The sequence below is a fragment of the Penicillium psychrosexuale genome, assembly GCF_028828465.1.
Source record: "Penicillium psychrosexuale strain IBT 29551 chromosome Unknown utg000002l, whole genome shotgun sequence".
Taxonomy (NCBI): Eukaryota; Fungi; Ascomycota; class Eurotiomycetes; order Eurotiales; family Aspergillaceae; genus Penicillium; species Penicillium psychrosexuale.
This window is the reverse complement of record NW_026643187.1, coordinates 3,401,640-3,417,749: the sequence shown is the minus strand read 5'-3', so window position 1 is coordinate 3,417,749 and position 16,110 is coordinate 3,401,640. Positions and strand designations below refer to the sequence as shown.

At 49.4% G+C, this 16,110-nt stretch overlaps 8 protein-coding genes across 8 annotated transcripts; 3 read left to right on the top strand and 5 right to left on the bottom strand.

The window, feature by feature from the left end:
* Positions 1–351: 351 nt before the first annotated feature.
* On the bottom strand, positions 352–1,695 carry N7518_002485 (arrestin C-terminal domain-containing protein; the record flags this gene model as incomplete). The annotated part of the gene is made up of 3 exons (XM_057183413.1): positions 352–594; positions 647–1,531; positions 1,618–1,695. 3 exons carry the CDS (start codon positions 1,693–1,695, stop codon positions 352–354), a joined length of 1,206 nt encoding a protein of 401 aa, XP_057044863.1.
* Positions 1,696–2,405: 710 nt separating this feature from the next.
* N7518_002484 (putative DNA polymerase delta subunit 4) lies at positions 2,406–3,078 on the top strand (the record flags this gene model as incomplete). Its single annotated transcript, XM_057183412.1, has 3 exons — positions 2,406–2,751; positions 2,813–2,880; positions 2,938–3,078. 3 exons carry the CDS (start codon positions 2,406–2,408, stop codon positions 3,076–3,078), a joined length of 555 nt encoding a protein of 184 aa, XP_057044862.1.
* Positions 3,079–6,557: 3,479 nt separating this feature from the next.
* Positions 6,558–7,398, top strand: N7518_002483 (CFEM domain-containing protein; the record flags this gene model as incomplete). The annotated part of the gene is made up of 3 exons (XM_057183411.1): positions 6,558–6,638; positions 6,697–6,835; positions 6,899–7,398. 3 exons carry the CDS (start codon positions 6,558–6,560, stop codon positions 7,396–7,398), a joined length of 720 nt encoding a protein of 239 aa, XP_057044861.1.
* Positions 7,399–7,882: 484 nt separating this feature from the next.
* On the bottom strand, positions 7,883–8,509 carry N7518_002482 (uncharacterized protein; the record flags this gene model as incomplete). Its single annotated transcript, XM_057183410.1, has 1 exon — positions 7,883–8,509. The coding sequence occupies one exon, from the start codon at positions 8,507–8,509 to the stop codon at positions 7,883–7,885; it is 627 nt and encodes a 208-aa protein (XP_057044860.1).
* A 1,026-nt stretch (positions 8,510–9,535) lies between these two features.
* N7518_002481 (uncharacterized protein) lies at positions 9,536–10,682 on the bottom strand (the record flags this gene model as incomplete). Its single annotated transcript, XM_057183409.1, has 4 exons — positions 9,536–9,678; positions 9,731–9,844; positions 9,896–10,082; positions 10,143–10,682. The coding sequence occupies 4 exons, from the start codon at positions 10,680–10,682 to the stop codon at positions 9,536–9,538; spliced, it is 984 nt and encodes a 327-aa protein (XP_057044859.1).
* A 1,343-nt stretch (positions 10,683–12,025) lies between these two features.
* Positions 12,026–12,211, bottom strand: N7518_002480 (uncharacterized protein; the record flags this gene model as incomplete). Its single annotated transcript, XM_057183408.1, has 1 exon — positions 12,026–12,211. One exon carries the CDS (start codon positions 12,209–12,211, stop codon positions 12,026–12,028), a length of 186 nt encoding a protein of 61 aa, XP_057044858.1.
* Positions 12,212–12,455: 244 nt separating this feature from the next.
* N7518_002479 (uncharacterized protein) lies at positions 12,456–12,844 on the bottom strand (the record flags this gene model as incomplete). The annotated part of the gene is made up of 2 exons (XM_057183407.1): positions 12,456–12,514; positions 12,562–12,844. The coding sequence occupies 2 exons, from the start codon at positions 12,842–12,844 to the stop codon at positions 12,456–12,458; spliced, it is 342 nt and encodes a 113-aa protein (XP_057044857.1).
* Positions 12,845–13,713: 869 nt separating this feature from the next.
* On the top strand, positions 13,714–15,838 carry N7518_002478 (NAD-dependent malic enzyme; the record flags this gene model as incomplete). Its single annotated transcript, XM_057183406.1, has 8 exons — positions 13,714–13,782; positions 13,837–14,058; positions 14,117–14,320; positions 14,391–14,519; positions 14,572–14,705; positions 14,756–15,022; positions 15,081–15,445; positions 15,507–15,838. The coding sequence occupies 8 exons, from the start codon at positions 13,714–13,716 to the stop codon at positions 15,836–15,838; spliced, it is 1,722 nt and encodes a 573-aa protein (XP_057044856.1).
* Positions 15,839–16,110: the final 272 nt, after the last annotated feature.

Sequence of the window (16,110 nt, the reverse complement as noted above, 5' to 3'; positions counted from 1 at the left end):
GCGGGAAGACACTGGAAAGAAGTCAAGGGAGGCAAGGAAACACTCGACTAAATCTCCAAACAAGTAGCCCAAACACCCCGTAATCCCCGTTTTGCCCAGACAGATAAACAGCGAACAGCCAGCTTCCAGGAATGCCACGCAACCAACTCCAAAATGTATGCAATCGTAAGACATGTCATGATATAGCGTGGTTGCGGAGGAGCCTTCAGCCTCCGCATCAAAAGTAATGGCAACCGTCGGTCCCCGTATGTGGGATTACCGTCCAGGAGCTCCGGTATCAAGACGGGGGGAAGGGGGAGATTTATTAAATAAGTATCATCGTTGGTACTGGGGAGTTGGATCATCTCCATCTCAGTCAATCAATGGTTTCTTCTGATTGCCGACGATAGCGGCGCCTAGATGGCTGAGGGCGTTATGGTCGTTTGGTCGCACAATTGCTGGAAGAGGTAGCATGGGGTTGTCCGGGTTGACGTGGGCGGCATCTCGTGCGGCTTGCTCGATCGCTTCCATTTCTTCTTTGCAGCCGGCATGGTCGAGGGGGCAGACCACGATTGGTTGTCGAATGGTAATGTCTCTTGCCGAGGTTAAGTGAGCCTGCTGTTGTGTGAGTATTGGGGAAATACCAGGGAACTAGGCAAGAACTAACTCGAACTGTGAGGTAATACTCGATTTTATATAGACTTGCTGTGGTTGTGAAACCGCTCACACCGTATGTTGGAAATGCCGCCCTACTTCTCGGCAAGATTCCTTCTGCATCGCGGAGGTCCTTGGCGGGGAATACCAGACCCAGGTTTGTCAAATAGCCCGATTGAGGCAGTTTAACACCAATGTTCTCCGTTTTCTTGGCTAGGACCTTGACTTTGCGCTGAGGCTCATCGCCTTCGTGGTTGTAGACGATTTCCTCGTCGATGCCAATGGTGATCTTGTTGATGGTCACCTTACGCGCCTTGCCCATCCAGCTCTCGTTCGGTGACAGTTTGACATAGACGCTCACGGGGTCGAGGGGACCATAAGACCAACGTGGCAGTGATATGGCTAATGTGACCAGATGATCTGATACGCGCTCTGCCGACTCTGGACGATTGTACATGCCGAATGTGGAGAGCGTATCGTAGCGGGCGATAGGAACGGGAAAGGTATATTTGTGCTGCTGCTGCTGCCCTTGTTGGACCATCACCACCATCTCGTAGTAGGTTTCGGCGGTGCGACTCGGGAGCTGTAAACTAGCTGGGGGTACACGGCGAGAGGCATCGCGGCCGCCACGACCAAACGGAATAAAGAGAACAAAGGGCAGATCCATAGATATTACCTCCTCGTATTCTCGGCCGGCGGGACATCGAAATAGGAGCATCTCTTTGCCGACGATATCGGTGATCTCTTTCCGCGGGGGAGCCAGGCGCTTCTTCGTAAAGGTGTCGGCCGAAGGGTGGATTGTCTCGCGGCGGAGGAGGGAAATAGTGACGAGGGAGATGTTGACGGGAGCTGTAATACCAGCGCAGGGTCTGATTTCAACTTTACCCTCGATTCGTGGCTTGGATAGTCAGTCAATGAACAATCAATGGGGCCGCGTGCGCAGGGGGCCGAACCGGCTCGTCGCATGTATCAGAGGGCGCTTACCATGGTCGCAGAAATGCCTGGGTATCCGATCAGGAAATTGCCGTTTGCCGGGCCTGATACGCGCACAAAGGCGGCCATCTCGAGTAAGCCGTGTCTGTCGCACCATAGACATGCGGAGGTTGGTCGGGTTGTGGGGAATATGCGAGTGGACGGATCCTTTCGCACGGTTCATAAGGGTTCGGTGGGTTAGGTGAACTGTGTGAACATATGGATTCCTCGAATGCCGGAGGTTGGAAGAGGGCGACAAGGGTAAGTTGTCCAGAGGTCTAGAGGCCTTGAGGTTCGAGATAGGAGAGGTGAAGGGCTTCCAGAACGTACAGTGGCTGTGGGTGGGGAAAGATGAACTGAGCCCCCCAACAGCCACGATTGAGTTGAGCCTCCTTTGATTTATTATTAGGTTCTTCTATATATCTCGAGAGGTCTAATATGCTATATATACGACTATTTAGGCTGATCTACCCGATCTCAAATTTCTACCCAGACGTAATGGTTATCGGACACTGTTCGCCCAGTTTCGAATGTCAATGTCATCATCGTCATCACACATGGTAAATCGATAAACAATGAATCTTAGCACATCCGCTGTGTATTTATACGCCAATCGATGTATAATTTATATAAAAAATATAAAACGTCCCAATGAAGAACCATGGAAGGCTAAATACCGGGCCTTCGTAGATTTTTCCCTTGGTTGCCAGTGCAACCATGACATCGCCTCATTCTCCACCTTAACTTCTTCAACATTGCATATCCAATCTCAACGACAAACCACCACATTATTCTACATTATGCCTCGTCGCGCATCAAATACAACCGGGTCGCAGTCGACACTGTCCTTCGGCGCCCGGTCCCGAGTCACCAAACCAGTCACCGCACCATCCCACAAAGCCAAGGCCCTCGACTCGACTCCAGCGCTCTCCGACAAATCTGCCTCCACCCCAGAGCCCCAGCAGCTGTCCGTCACTCCAAAAGAACCCTCCAAGCCCCATGTCGCAGAGCTAGCGGTGCGACAACAAGCCGCAGTCGAACACCAAGCGCCCCGATCTGAAGAGGACAACCGGGCACTGAAATTGAACAAGCAGGATATCTGGCGATATTGGCGGGCTCAAGAGCAGGCCCGCAAGACACCTAGTGGTAAGTGGAGGTTGGCACACAGAGTGTTAGTATGAATCAAATGGCTAATTGCACTCAACAGCCCACCAGCAAGGCATGGATATCGAGGAAAAGATTCTCCGGCATTTTGATCTTTCCAGCCAATATGGAGTATGTGTCCGGGTCTCTTTTAGAATAACTCGTCTAACATATCTACTCTCTCTTTAGCCCTGCATTGGAATTGCTCGAGTCAAGCGGTGGAGACGCGCTAATCAGCTGAAGCTCAACCCGCCCATCGAAGTCCTTGCGGTTCTTCTCAAGGGGAAGAATATAAGCGAGCGAGCATATATTGATGAATTGTTATCCTGAGAACATATGGGACAGTGATTTGAATTGGCGTTGACATACTTGCATGGATTGGGCGTTTGTGGGGGATATTAATGAGATACGAATGACCTATGGGTATTCATAGGATACCTTCCGCAGTCATGACTGAATCGAAGATCTTCTAACTCCCAGCTTGCCTTCTGAGAAATACCGAGCTAGTTCTTCCATTTCTCCATAGAAAAGTCGTGGCATGCCTATAGTCACTAGGAGAATACGGCTGCCATTCAGTAGTGGAAAATAGGGCTAGGAATAAGCTAGTAATAAGCTAATAATTTGAGGAAAATGCAAGTAGGATCTTGATACAGAAAAGTGAAGCATTTCGAAGGACCAGGGTATCATATATGAAAGCAAAACAAAACAGAAAACAAAGGAGATTCTCATTCTCGCCGTAATCTCGAGTTTCTCCCTACGTCGGAAAGGCTGCCCGCGACTTTTGGCCAGCGAAAGGAGTTCTATAGGAGCCGCAGTATTTTGATTCTGCTGGAATGCTTCGATGAACGTATCGTAGGCTTCGAGAAGTTTTGGTCGCACACCTCGACCTTCTGCCATTCACGGGTTGGTATCGATATATCAGCCCGTGAATTGAAAATCTTTATGATCGAAGGGGAGACATCGACAAAATCGCGGTCGTGGGAATACTGGAACGTCAAATGGTAGTGCTGATAGAAGAAGCATTTCCAGATTTTTGCATGGGCGGGGTCAATCATGAGAGATCTAACTCAGCCCCACGTATGAGGATATTTTGCCGAGATTGGGGCTTGTTTGACTTTTGGAGCTGCTGAATTTTTTTTCGTTCTCAAGCCGCTGCATGTCGTTCTTGAGGCTGCTTAAGTCCCCCAGTTGACGGATCATAGCCAAGCCATCTCGATGGTCCAAGGCCTCCGGATAGTCATTGCGGAGTAAAGTGACTGATTCCAATTTCCGAGGCCACGTAGTAATGGGGGGTATTCAGCGTAGCTGGTATACTCCTCATCCGCATAGTACGCATCCGGAGGTTAGTACACGTGGTCGCTGTCGTAGAAAGCAACGTTAGCGAGATTAGTATCGGTACCGTCCGATTGTATAGGTCCCCCGGGCATCGCGGCGGCTTCCTAGGGATGATCGACCTGATAAGCGGCTGCAGGACGATTCTATCGTGGTTGACGGGCTGTGTACCCCGTGGCTGAATAGCCTGCCTGATTCTAGGGTTTGTCAGCCAGCAAAAGCTGACCTGCCTGATTGGTGCGGTCGCGTGGCTGCTGTTGCTGACGCGGCTGATAGGGTTACTGCGGCGTGTAAGGCGCGCGCTGTGCTTGTGGGCCACTTGGCGGAAGCGCATAGGGAGTCCTTTGGGTTTGCTGTGGTCGTTGCTGATCACGGTTTTGGCTCTGGTTCCACGTAGGCTGGGGGATGTTAGTCGCTGCAGTGACGTGCCAGGTCTTGTAAAGATAGAAGAGTGCATCAATTCAAAATAACGAAGATAGAGAGAGAAAGAAGAAGCAAGTTGCAAAGTGGGAAGCGGCCTGCTTATATAGCTCAAACTCTTGTTTAGAATTCGCTCAGAACTCACTTAGACCTCACTCTCACTTAAACCTCACTCTCACTTAGGCAAATATTGTAAACGTAATATCTAGTGCATGCTTTGGAAGCCATAATGATAGAGAAGGTGGATGCTGAGATAGAATATGCTCAATGCCTGAATAAGAGTATAGTATGAATGCATTTTGATTGGTCTATAAATAATGAGCTAGCCATATTAGAACTAGTGTTTAATCCGGTCACATGATAGGATAATTACTTCGCTACACATAAGAGAAACTTGGTCACGTGATACATGATACATGCGTAAGACCTTGTGATTTTGTAAGAGTACACATATGGTAGGTGGTCAGCACAATTATACGGAGTAGATGTAGAAAGACTGTAGAGAGTTATGTTCCGATGGTCCATTTAGTCACCCGTAACAGAGTCTCGGTGGCGACGCTAAGTAGGAGTCGTGTCTCATGTGATCGGTGCTTTTGTATTTTTGTTCCTGATTTTGCTGATTTTCCTGAACTCTCTTTCTTATTGACCCCAACCCCATACAAATGAATACTAGTGTGCTTGGCACTGTCTAAGTCAAAGATGATGTATCTAGTCCAGTCCAGTCTTGACTCGGCCCACCCCCGCTAAATGTCTCACTTGGCAAGGCCCGTTCTCGTCCTACGTGCCAATGCCATTTTCTTAGGAAATAACAGGAAATGGTTCACTTGGAAGTAACATTTAAACCCTGTTGCCACTGGAGGTGATCGTAATATGCAGGTACAATATCTCACGATCGAGTCACATTTCAGAGAATGCTAACGTTTCGGTAATCTTTTCTAGTTTGTGATTCTCTAGTAAGCCCAATGAAACTCAGAAAACGCCGGGATGTCTTTGGGGCTACAATGTACAACCCTGTATACCCATAAGCCCTATATTGGACAAGTTCCGGGGCTCACAAGGTTGTTGATCATGGCCTGAGTTTTGACCCTTTCCATAACCTTGATGGCGCCGTGTGTTACCCCAAGCAATTTCAAACAAGATATATTATATTGCCTTGTTTATTAAATAGCGTCGGACCAAGTCCCAATGTGGTATAGTTCGATGCTACCCTCCCTCGGGCCCTGCCGGGGTCCAACCGTCTTCCCCGGATTTTCCTAATACTATGGGGTTTGCCACCCCATTTGTCTTTTTGCAAATCTTTCTGCACATTTATTGCTTTCAATGCTGGCAGGCTTGCGTATCTACATATGCTGGAGTCATAATTTGTAGCCAATTGACGGAAGGCTTTGGGCAGTGGGCAGTAGGAACGCTGCACAACCACGCCACATGTACTCCGTACGGAGTACTGCACCGTACCGTCATCCATCGAGGCCACTAACAGTCTAGCACGAGATGTGGAGATTAAACCCAATGGCCCTAATCACCGTATGACTAACCTCAAATGGAAGTGTACTACATACCAACGTCGCCACTGGTCCAGTCTTTCCGGTGGCTTTCTCGTTCGTCTGATCTAGTCTCAACTTGGCGATGCGGGCATACGTACGCTGTACGAGACAATAGCACCAACCCAATCCTCGCTCAATGCTCAATCGGCTGCGGGAACCCATTATCCGGCGTCAGCCTTCAGGCTTGGCCTTGAACTCAGCCAATCCGTGGTAATTACAGATCTGAGTCAACCGCGGCCGAAGCCTGCTTTCGGTGGATTGCCTCCCATTAAGCATGCGGAGACATGTGATGGTCCCACGCGCCAGCCTCTGAGTGCAACCTTGCCACAGGGGTATCTCCATGGGGCAGGTGGAGTATATACGACTGGCAAAGCTTATAAAAAGGGCATCCAGCACCCCAAGTCCAGACCTGGCTCCTCTTCTCAACTCATCCGCACTCGCTATACAATACTTGACTGTCTTTTCCGGCACGCCGTTCATAATATCTTCTATCTTTTAGTCCAATTCATCAAGATGAAGTTCTCCACCACTCTGATTGCCTTTGTTGCTGCCGGCCTCGCCAGCGCCCAGCTGCCCGATGTGCCCGCCTGCTCGGTACGAAGAAAACTGATGTATACATCACAAGAATATGGTTACTAACAATTGCCTCTAGCTGAGCTGCTTCATCTCTGCCCTGCAGAGCGATGGCTGCTCCGAGCTGCTCGACTTCAAGTGTCACTGCCAGAAGACCGAGCTCGTGACCAGTATCACTCCTTGTGTTCAGAAGGCCTGCGACCACAGTGACCAAGTCTGTATGTTAACACCCATCTACTTACTCCCCTTGATCTAAACATCCCACTAACTCACTCATCCAGCTGTCTCCAACGCCGTCGTTGGGCAGTGTTCCTCCGCCGGTCACCCCATCTCGGTCCCTCCCGTCGAGACCAGCGCTTCCTCCACCGTCAGCGCCAGCACCTCGAGCTCTGCCCCCGCTGAGACTACTGCCACCCCCACCGCGTCTGCCAGCGAGACCTCCAGCGCTGTTGAGACCTCATCATCCGCTGTTGAGACCTCCTCTGCTGTCGAGACCTCGTCTTCCGCTGTCGAGTCCTCCTCCGCCGTTGAGACCTCGTCCTCGGCTGTTGAGTCCTCCTCCGCTGTCGAGACCGAGACCTCCTCCACCGGTACCACCGCCACTGGGTCCTCCCCCGTCGGCTCCTCCTCCGGCGTTGCCACCTCCACCCCACTGGTGACCAAGACCGGCTCGTCCTCTGGCGCCACCCCCTCGCCCACCTACACTGGCGCCGGTGCCAATGTCAAGGGCAACATGGCTGGTGTTGCTGCCCTCGCCGCTGCTGCCGCTTACATCCTGTAAATATGCCTATACCTAATATGAGGCTGTTCTTGGTGTTTGCGCTGGCTTGTGTTGGCATAGGATTTGCTTCCTTTTTTTGCTGGCAGGGTTGACTGTGCGAGATGCCTGAATTAGTTACCTCCCTGTATAGTTGACACGCTTAATACAATGTACGTCTTGTCTTTACCTTTTTGGTGAAACGGATGTTTATGATTTGGTCTCTGTTGTCTGCTTACGAAATTCGTATGCTTCGAGTTCGGTGTCATCACTATGTAGGATATATATCTTCGAGAAAGTTGTATTCTAGCGCCAAGTTATTTTCGCTGGAGCAAAACTAGAAATGACCCTCGATATTACACCAATGCTACGCGACGTAAACAAACAAGAGATCCTCCTTTTGACGCTACTCTATTTACCAAAATCAGCCTACGAGATCTTTACGCGATGTTCAGTCAATTAAAGTCATGGCATGTAATTCCTTATCATTGAAATATCTTGAAAATCATCACAGCAAAGCAGCGAGAGCAGCAGCAACCATAGGTGCAGCCGTAATCATAGCACCAGCGTGTCCCGCAGCACCACCGGTCGACTTAGTCGTCGTGGCCGTCTCGGTAGTAATCGACTCCAGTCCCGCGGTGACGGTCAACTGGTAGTACGAAGCCGAAATCGGGGCAGTGGTGTATGTCGCCTTGCTGGAAGTAGACGACTCGACCTTCGCGCCGTCGACGCTTCCGCTCATGCTGACACTCATCGTGCAGCTGGCGGACTCGGTCGACGCCTTCAGGGAACAATGGTAGGACTGGGAGACAGTCATCTCGTAGCTGGAAGTCTTGTCGGAGGTGGAGGCGATGTATTTGCCGTCGAGACTGACTGTCTCCGGGCCTTGGACGATGGTCCACGAGGACGGGTAGTTGCAGTCGGTCTTGGGCGCGTCCTTCAGACAGCCGACGTGGTATGTGGCCGTGCCGGATTTGTAGGCGACGAGGCTGGCGGCGGTGCTGGTCCAACCGCCGTACTGGAGGAGGCCTGCGTCCCAGGAAGGAGAGAAGTAGCCGATGATTTCGCTGCTGCTGTCCTTGGCTTGGGTGCCGAGGGTAGCGAGAGCTGCGGCGAGGAAAAAGGAGGTACGCATGTTGATGTTTTTGACACACGATGGGGTGGGAAAGGAAAGGAAAGGTGGAGGTGAAGAGAGATGGAGGTGCAAAATTCAATTGACGGACGCGCGCGCCCCTTTAAATGAAAAAGAGTCAGACTATTTAGTTACCTAGCGGCTAGACTATAGCGAGGTAGCATACTACGAGCCCTCATTTTACAAAGCTCTCTCATTGGCTTGTGTCCGTACTCTTTGACCACTCATTGGATGTTAGACCGCTGTGGCTTACCGAATTCATTGCTAGCATTCGGCTACATTACTAGCGTGATACAGGAAATGATAGTGAAAAAGAGGCCAAAAACAAGGAAAAAAAGATATCGTGTGGTCCTTGTGTTGTGGACACACACGTGGTAGTCAGACATAGACTTCTATTCACCTAACGTTCACAATTAGGGTCTTCGCGATGTCACTGATCCCTGGAGGCTCTTTATTAAAATTCGGGAGGACCGTCGGACCCATAAATATCGCCAGGACCAGCCAATCACCTCATTACCTTCGGAGTAATCTCCACTAGGGGTCCTCTCCCGGACCTTCCGCTCGTCACAGTTGCCTAACCACGGAGTACAACATACACTACGGAGTACGGAGTGCTCCAGGCTGTATTGAAAAAATGAAGGATATGGAGAGACCCCCACACAAGTTAAAACGTACGACTTATTTCAGACGGTAATCCTGCTTTTGGTGGCGACTATCCACCTACTAGTCAGTCCTGTCACCGCTACCTCCGAAAAAATAAACGCCAGCACACGCCCAGCGCAATTTTTACTGAGACTTTCCTTGCTTTTTCTGGGACTGACAGCATGGAGAGTAACTTCACTTGATTTCTCGCAGGATGGATGATGCCATTAAAGTGCCAAGAGCGGATATCTCTAAGGCGAATAATGTCTTCCGAGGTCTTGTCCATGCAAGGAGATGACAGCACATTGCCATCTCCTATATTTTGAAGTGAGAGACATTTCGATTCCAGCCTTATTCTCCCTCCTCGTGACGCCCTACTGGGTTCTGTCAATAGCGGAATTCCTGCCCAGCGAGCTTCTCACTCAGCTTCCATAATTTCTCAGCTTCGACTTTATCCGTAGCCCAGGGCTTGATGGTGTCCGTCCAAGGGTCTGCGACATGGCAGTCCTGAAGATATGCACCGTTGTGATCTTCGAGAGAAATCAGTATGCACATTCGGTCGAATGGGGGTCACCGTCTCACCTCGAAGGCTTGGCTCAAACGCAGCATACACATGGGTCGCCGCTCCTTCTTGGGGGCTTTTTTGTTTGAACTCCAGCCAGCCCTCCTTATTCCCCATAAATTTGTCGACAGCGCCTAGGGACATTAGCCACGCGGAATTTCTGCATACCTTTGATAATCACTTACGCAATGCCGGGAGGTCAACAGTCCAGTCGAGATCCTTCGCGAGGGTAGTACCGAAAACGACACCAGGATGCAAACTATACGCCGTAAGGCCCTTGGGACCTAGTCTTTGCGCAAGATAGGTAGCCATCAAGACGTTACTTGTCTTGGACTGACCGTAGGCAGCCCACTTGTTATAAGTTTCTCCATCCTGCAACTCGGCACATTAGCACATTAGATATGCAAGTGGCGAGCGAAACTGATAGCCTACCTGGAAGTTGTAATCTCCCCAGCGGATAGGACTGAGTCGATGACCATCGCTGCTAACATTGACCACCCGCGGCGATGGAGAATTCAAGATTTTATCCATCACCAAGTTGGTGAAGAGGAAATGGCCGAGGTGGTTCGTGGCAAACTGACTCTCGTAGCCATCTGCAGTGAGCGCAAAATCAGTAGCCATAATTCCTGCGTTATTGACGAGGATATCGATATGTGGCAGATCACTCCAGCTGTTCACCTCCGACGCGGCTTGGCGGACTGAAGACAGCGAGGCCAGGTCGAGCTGCAGCAGTCGGACTGAGACTTGTGGAGATGCAGCGTTTATTGCGTCTGCTGTTTGCTGCAACGTAACCGTGTTGCGTCCCGCCAGGATTAACGTGGCCGGCTTAGCGCGTGCGATCGTCTCCACGAAGGTTGCTCCAATGCTGTTCGGAGAGGGTCCAGTCATGAGAATCACCTTGCCTTGGATTTCGGCGGCGAGATGATCGACTAGCTCAGCGGCCGTGGTGCTGGCATTGTACGTGGGAGCCATTTTCTCTCCTTGTGTGAAGTTATGCCTGAGTTTGGAGAATGATTTCGTTATATACGGATTAATAGAGTGATACTCCGCAGTAGGTACCTACTCCATAAATAGTCAAGATAAGATTAGATTTGTAATCAGATACCTGGTCCACACCCGCCAAGGTTCCCAAAAACCCGCGACGATCCGATCCAAGGTTAGTTAGTTAACTAGTAGGTAGTTACCCATGTACATTACTTTGTTTGGTCAGGACGGCGGCAGGTGGGGCCAGTGCCGCGCCAATGTAAAATTCCGTGATCTTAGAGCGGTACTTTCTTCCCACGAGGTATGACGCAGGGCTCCAGCTTCCACAGAGGACGTAGAACGCCTTATAGACCGGGAACCAGGGCAATCCGTTAGCCCATACAATCATAGGGGGGTCCAGAGGCACTCGGGAGGTACGAATATCTCTGTGTTAGTCAAAGTCAGCCTGAAACTGGGAACTTCTTTAGTACGGTATCATTGTGTATAAGCAGTAGAAAACGCCCTTGTCCATCAGGCGAACGTAAGATAAAGCGAGACGGGCTTCGTGCTAAAGGTTATCCCAGTAGTTATGAATTGAGAAATGAAAAACGAACCATGTCGCGACGGTAGGCATATCGATCTTTCTGCCTGATAAAGGGCCAGGTCTCTTGCCGTTACACTGGCTATCAATTGGGTGAGACATATTTGCCTTGTCCTAACGCAGGGTATATAGGGTAGATTCATCGTAAAAGCAGCAGAGTGCGAGTACGAAAGTTCGCTCGGTATAGCAGGTGTATCGTGTGATATTGGTTCTTGGTACGGGAGGTAACCTCGGCCTTGGGTTGTCTGTAGTCCATCCGTCCTTAGGTAGGATAAGTGCCTCCCTAAGCAGGCCCAGGTCACTGTCATCGGCTATATCATCGGCTAGTAAGCCGGCATTGTACTCGGTGGCTAGCAGAGGGTCATCATTAGTATCGGTACTATCAGCAGCTGTAGCATCCTTGTTAGGGTCGATGGTCATACTGCAACGGGCGCGAGCGCATCCCCGTGAAGCGCGAGGACGACGCCTGCGACCCCTGACAGACCTCTGGCCAGGCATATTGATAGAGGTAAGGGGAGGATGATAAATGGTGCATTCAATAGAGAACTGAGAGATGTAGGAGCAAGTGAATGAAAGCCGTCGAAGAAACTGAAAGGTACAGAAATATGTACAAAGAAAGAAAGAAACGAACTGCATAAGTTTGTAAATGACCGAGATGATTTCGCAGGCGTCGGAATGCCAGTGGTATGTGTCTTCAGTGTACTAGAACATATATTAGCAGTAAATCCCAAAGTTCTTATAAATCTCCATTTCATACCTTTCCATCGTCACGAAGATGAATAAACCACCACGCATTACTGTCCGTAGCAATTCCATAGACAGACGTGTCAGAAGCCCCAGCCCGTTTTTTAGGGTCCCGGATCATGGCCATGTAGGCTAAACATCGGTACATCCCCACTTGTGTCAAACCAGGACTTTTAGTCCCCATCATAGCCATATTGGTGGCTAGGTTCCCAGCCTGTCCAAACTAAAGAGAATAGTCCACGATGCCGGAGATGATGACATTCTTCTCTCCGAGAACCCGCTCGCACTTGATCGCGAATTCGTATTTCAAATGGAAGGAGTTAACCGAATTGATACTAGAGATAGACGCAATAGATCCGATCGAACTTCGGGGATTGTTGCACTCTCGCTTCAAAGAACAAGAGTAGATAGGATAACTGCATCAACCCGAGACCAGATTACGTCTCGCTCGCGGGCGAACTATTCGTGACTAGGTCATAGTCACTCAAGATTGGGACTGTATTTGTTAGTATACATATAAGTTTAAGCCGGGACCAAACTTACTCAAATAATTTGGGGCATGAACTATTTCGGCCTGCCCAAGGGACGGTTCACCTGGATCCGGGGCAACCGGGGTCAAATGGAAGATGCCAGCAATTTCACCCAATTTTAGACTCGTAACCGCAACGCTTAGTAGCTCGGGAGCGTTGATCTTGACGCTAGCAGCGCGAACGAGTTTCTGGATTTCGTTGGTGCCATCAATGACATCTTTGTTCTTGACGAATTTGTTCACATTTTTCGTCAATGATGCGACCTTGACTTGAAGGTTGGGGACTAGAGCATCCATGTTGAGGGCCATGCACTGTTGATGGAATGAAGTAAAAACCGTGCAGATTTTATAATGGGTTACAAGAAGAGAGGAGGAAGAAAGGCCTGAGGACAAAGTGAAGATTTAATAAGAGATAACTGAAAAAGAATACCTTAATAATATAAAGACTAGGACAGATAAATAGAGAGTAAAGATCAAGTAAAGTGAAAATGAAGGTGTCGTGAGAGCAAAGTGCGATAGGGAACTTCTGGTCATGTATCAGCCACTTGTAAGAAGGGGTGGTTACGCCCAGAACCTCGAATGAAGGTCTATATTGTAGGGCTAGGATAAACAGAAGCTTGGCGACGCTAAACCAAATTTAGAAGGGAGGGCGCTATTCCCGAAATGGAAGGGAGAATGCGGGGTCAAATTATATGACGTCACTAATAGCTTACTAATCACGTACGGGGATTCACGGGCAAAAATCGATGCGCCCACCTTTTGCTCATGGTACGGAGTACTCCAAGCTATATAGCTATCTCTTAAGCTATATACAGCGTAATAGGTAAGGTAGCTAGAGCAGGGTCTGGATTCTTAATCCTGTAATAACTTACCTACTAAAGGAAAAAAACATTTATAACTACCAGGGCCAAAGTTAAGTTTATGCTTATGTTCTTTGTTTACTTTATTTTGATTCGTACATACCTCGGCTTTTCTATGTATATACTAGATTGTACCATGTTCTCAAAAGATGTATGATAAGCCTTTATATGCGTTCTTGCCCAGGTGGCGAGAAGCTTGATGACGGGGTGCTCCACACCCCGCCACTACGGGACATTTCTTCTCATATTCCAATCTCTCTCTGCTTTTCTTCATTCCAACATTGCATCCCTTGGCATTGGCTCTAAATGTCCGACTCCAGCTCCAAATTCCGCGATCTACCCCGCGCCCCGGGGCCCGTGATTTGCCCATACAAGGTGACCACACGTCCGCATTCTTTTTTGTAAGCTCCGATTCTCACACAGAACTAGGGAAACCATGTCCTCCATGGATCCAAATATAACAAAGGCTCGGCCTTCCCAGACCATGAGCGGTCGACATTCAAGCTCCACAGTCTCCTCCCGCCGAACATCCAGACATTGGATGAGCAAGTTCAGCGCGCTTATGAGCAGTATCAAAGCAGAGCAGGCGACCTAGCCAAGAATACCTTCCTGGCTAGCATGAAGGCTCAGAATGATGTGCTGTACTATAAGGTTCTGATATCTTGCCGAAGCAACATCAGCATGTGCATTATTACTAACCTGTGAATAGCTCGTGCAAACCAATCTCAAGGAGATGTTCAGCGTGATTTACACGCCTACTGAGGGAGATGCGATTCAGAATTACTCGCGATTGTTCAGAAAGCCTGAAGGGTGTTTCTTGAATATCAATGACCAGGATAACTTTGATGAGTATCTCTCTGGGTTTGGAACTGAGGAGGATGTTGACTATATTGTCGTCAGTGATGGGGAAGAGGTAATTATATATATGCTTGACGCCTTGACGGAGAGTTTGTGAGACCTTGCTTACCATTAATTGTTGGCAGATTTTGGGCATTGGGGACCAAGGTGTGGGTGCAATTCTCATATCGGTTGCCAAACTGGCTATTACCACGCTCTGTGCTGGAATCCATCCTTCGCGCCAGCTTCCTGTTGTACTAGATTGCGGTACAAATGTAGGTATACCTATTCTCTGGTCAACTCTACATTTGCTGACACCATGTGTAGAATGAGGAGTTGCTCGATGACAAACTGTATCTCGGCCTCCGACAGCGCCGGGTCAGAGGAGAGAAGTACGATGAGTTTGTGGACAGATTTGTCGCGGCTGCCCGCAAACGATTCCCCAAGGCTTACATCCACTTGTATGAGAAATGGTCCTTTCTACTGTTCGAAACGCAGCTAACAAGACCAGCGAGGATTTCGGTCTGGATAATGCTCGAAGGATACTCGATAGATATAAGTCAAAGATACCCTGTTTCAATGATGACATCCAGGGCACAGGATGTGTCACATTGGCCGCCATGTTGGCTGGCCTTGAAGTCAGCAAAGTCAATCTGGAGGATGTACGAGTAGTGATCTTCGGCTCGGGAACGGCTGGTACCGGCATTGCCGACCAGGTTTCAGATACCATCGCCACTAAGACAGGAAAGTCGAAGGACGAAGCATCAAAGCAGATCTGGTATGTAACTGCGAAAAAGGAAGATAAACACCCCCGCTAACACCATTCTTTCATCTAGGTGCATTGACAAGCCCGGTCTCCTTATGAAGTCCATGGGTGATAAGTTGACCGAAGGCCAGAAACCTTTCGCACGGAACGACGATGGGTGGTCGGACAGTGATCGAGATCTTCTGTCGGTCGTCAAAAAGGTTCGCCCCCATGTGCTTATCGGGACCTCAACCAAGCCCGGAGCATTCACCGAAGATGTCATCCGTGCGATGGCCGAGCACGTAGAACGACCGATTATCTTCCCGCTGAGCAATCCGACACGACTCCACGAGGCGAAGCCGGTTGATCTCTATAAATGGACCGACGGGCGAGCCCTCGTTGCCACGGGTAGTCCATTCCCGCCAGTCGCCCATGACGGCACGCAATTTGAAATCGGTATGTATCCAAATCTCGTCTCTGACATTGACTGTTCAGTATATTAACCATAATATTTCAGCGGAATGCAACAACTCAACCTGCTTCCCAGGTATTGGTCTGGGAGCAGTCCTCTCGCAGTGCCGTCTTGTGTCCAAGAAGATGCTAGTCGCTGCCGTCGAGGCACTCAAGGCACGGTCACCGGCCCTACAAGACTCTATGAAGCCGTTGCTACCCGATGTAGAAGATGTGCGCGAAATCAGCGTGGATATTGCCACCGCCGTGATTTTGTGTGCTGCGGAGGAGGGCCTGGCACAGGCAGAGGGCATCCCTACCACTGAATCGGAGCTACGAGAGTGGATTCGAATTCAGATGTGGGAGGCTGAGTATCGGCCTCTGGTCTATAAGGAGTAATACCAAGTCTTTTCTTGGTATGTAATATGGTTTTATTGATGATATAGCTTCTCATCTTGCTTTTCATGGCAACCATTCATTCCCATTTCCCATACAGCCATGACTCCCTCTGCTCAAGCAACAAGAGCGGCCTCATTCACAATTAACATTTTGCCTAAGCTCTGTATTTCCTTCCTACAAATGGTTACCGTTCTATGTAATAGTAATTGTTGTGCAATACTCTGCTACGTTAAATAGACTGACCCGATCCACAACCCTAATGATCTCCGTTG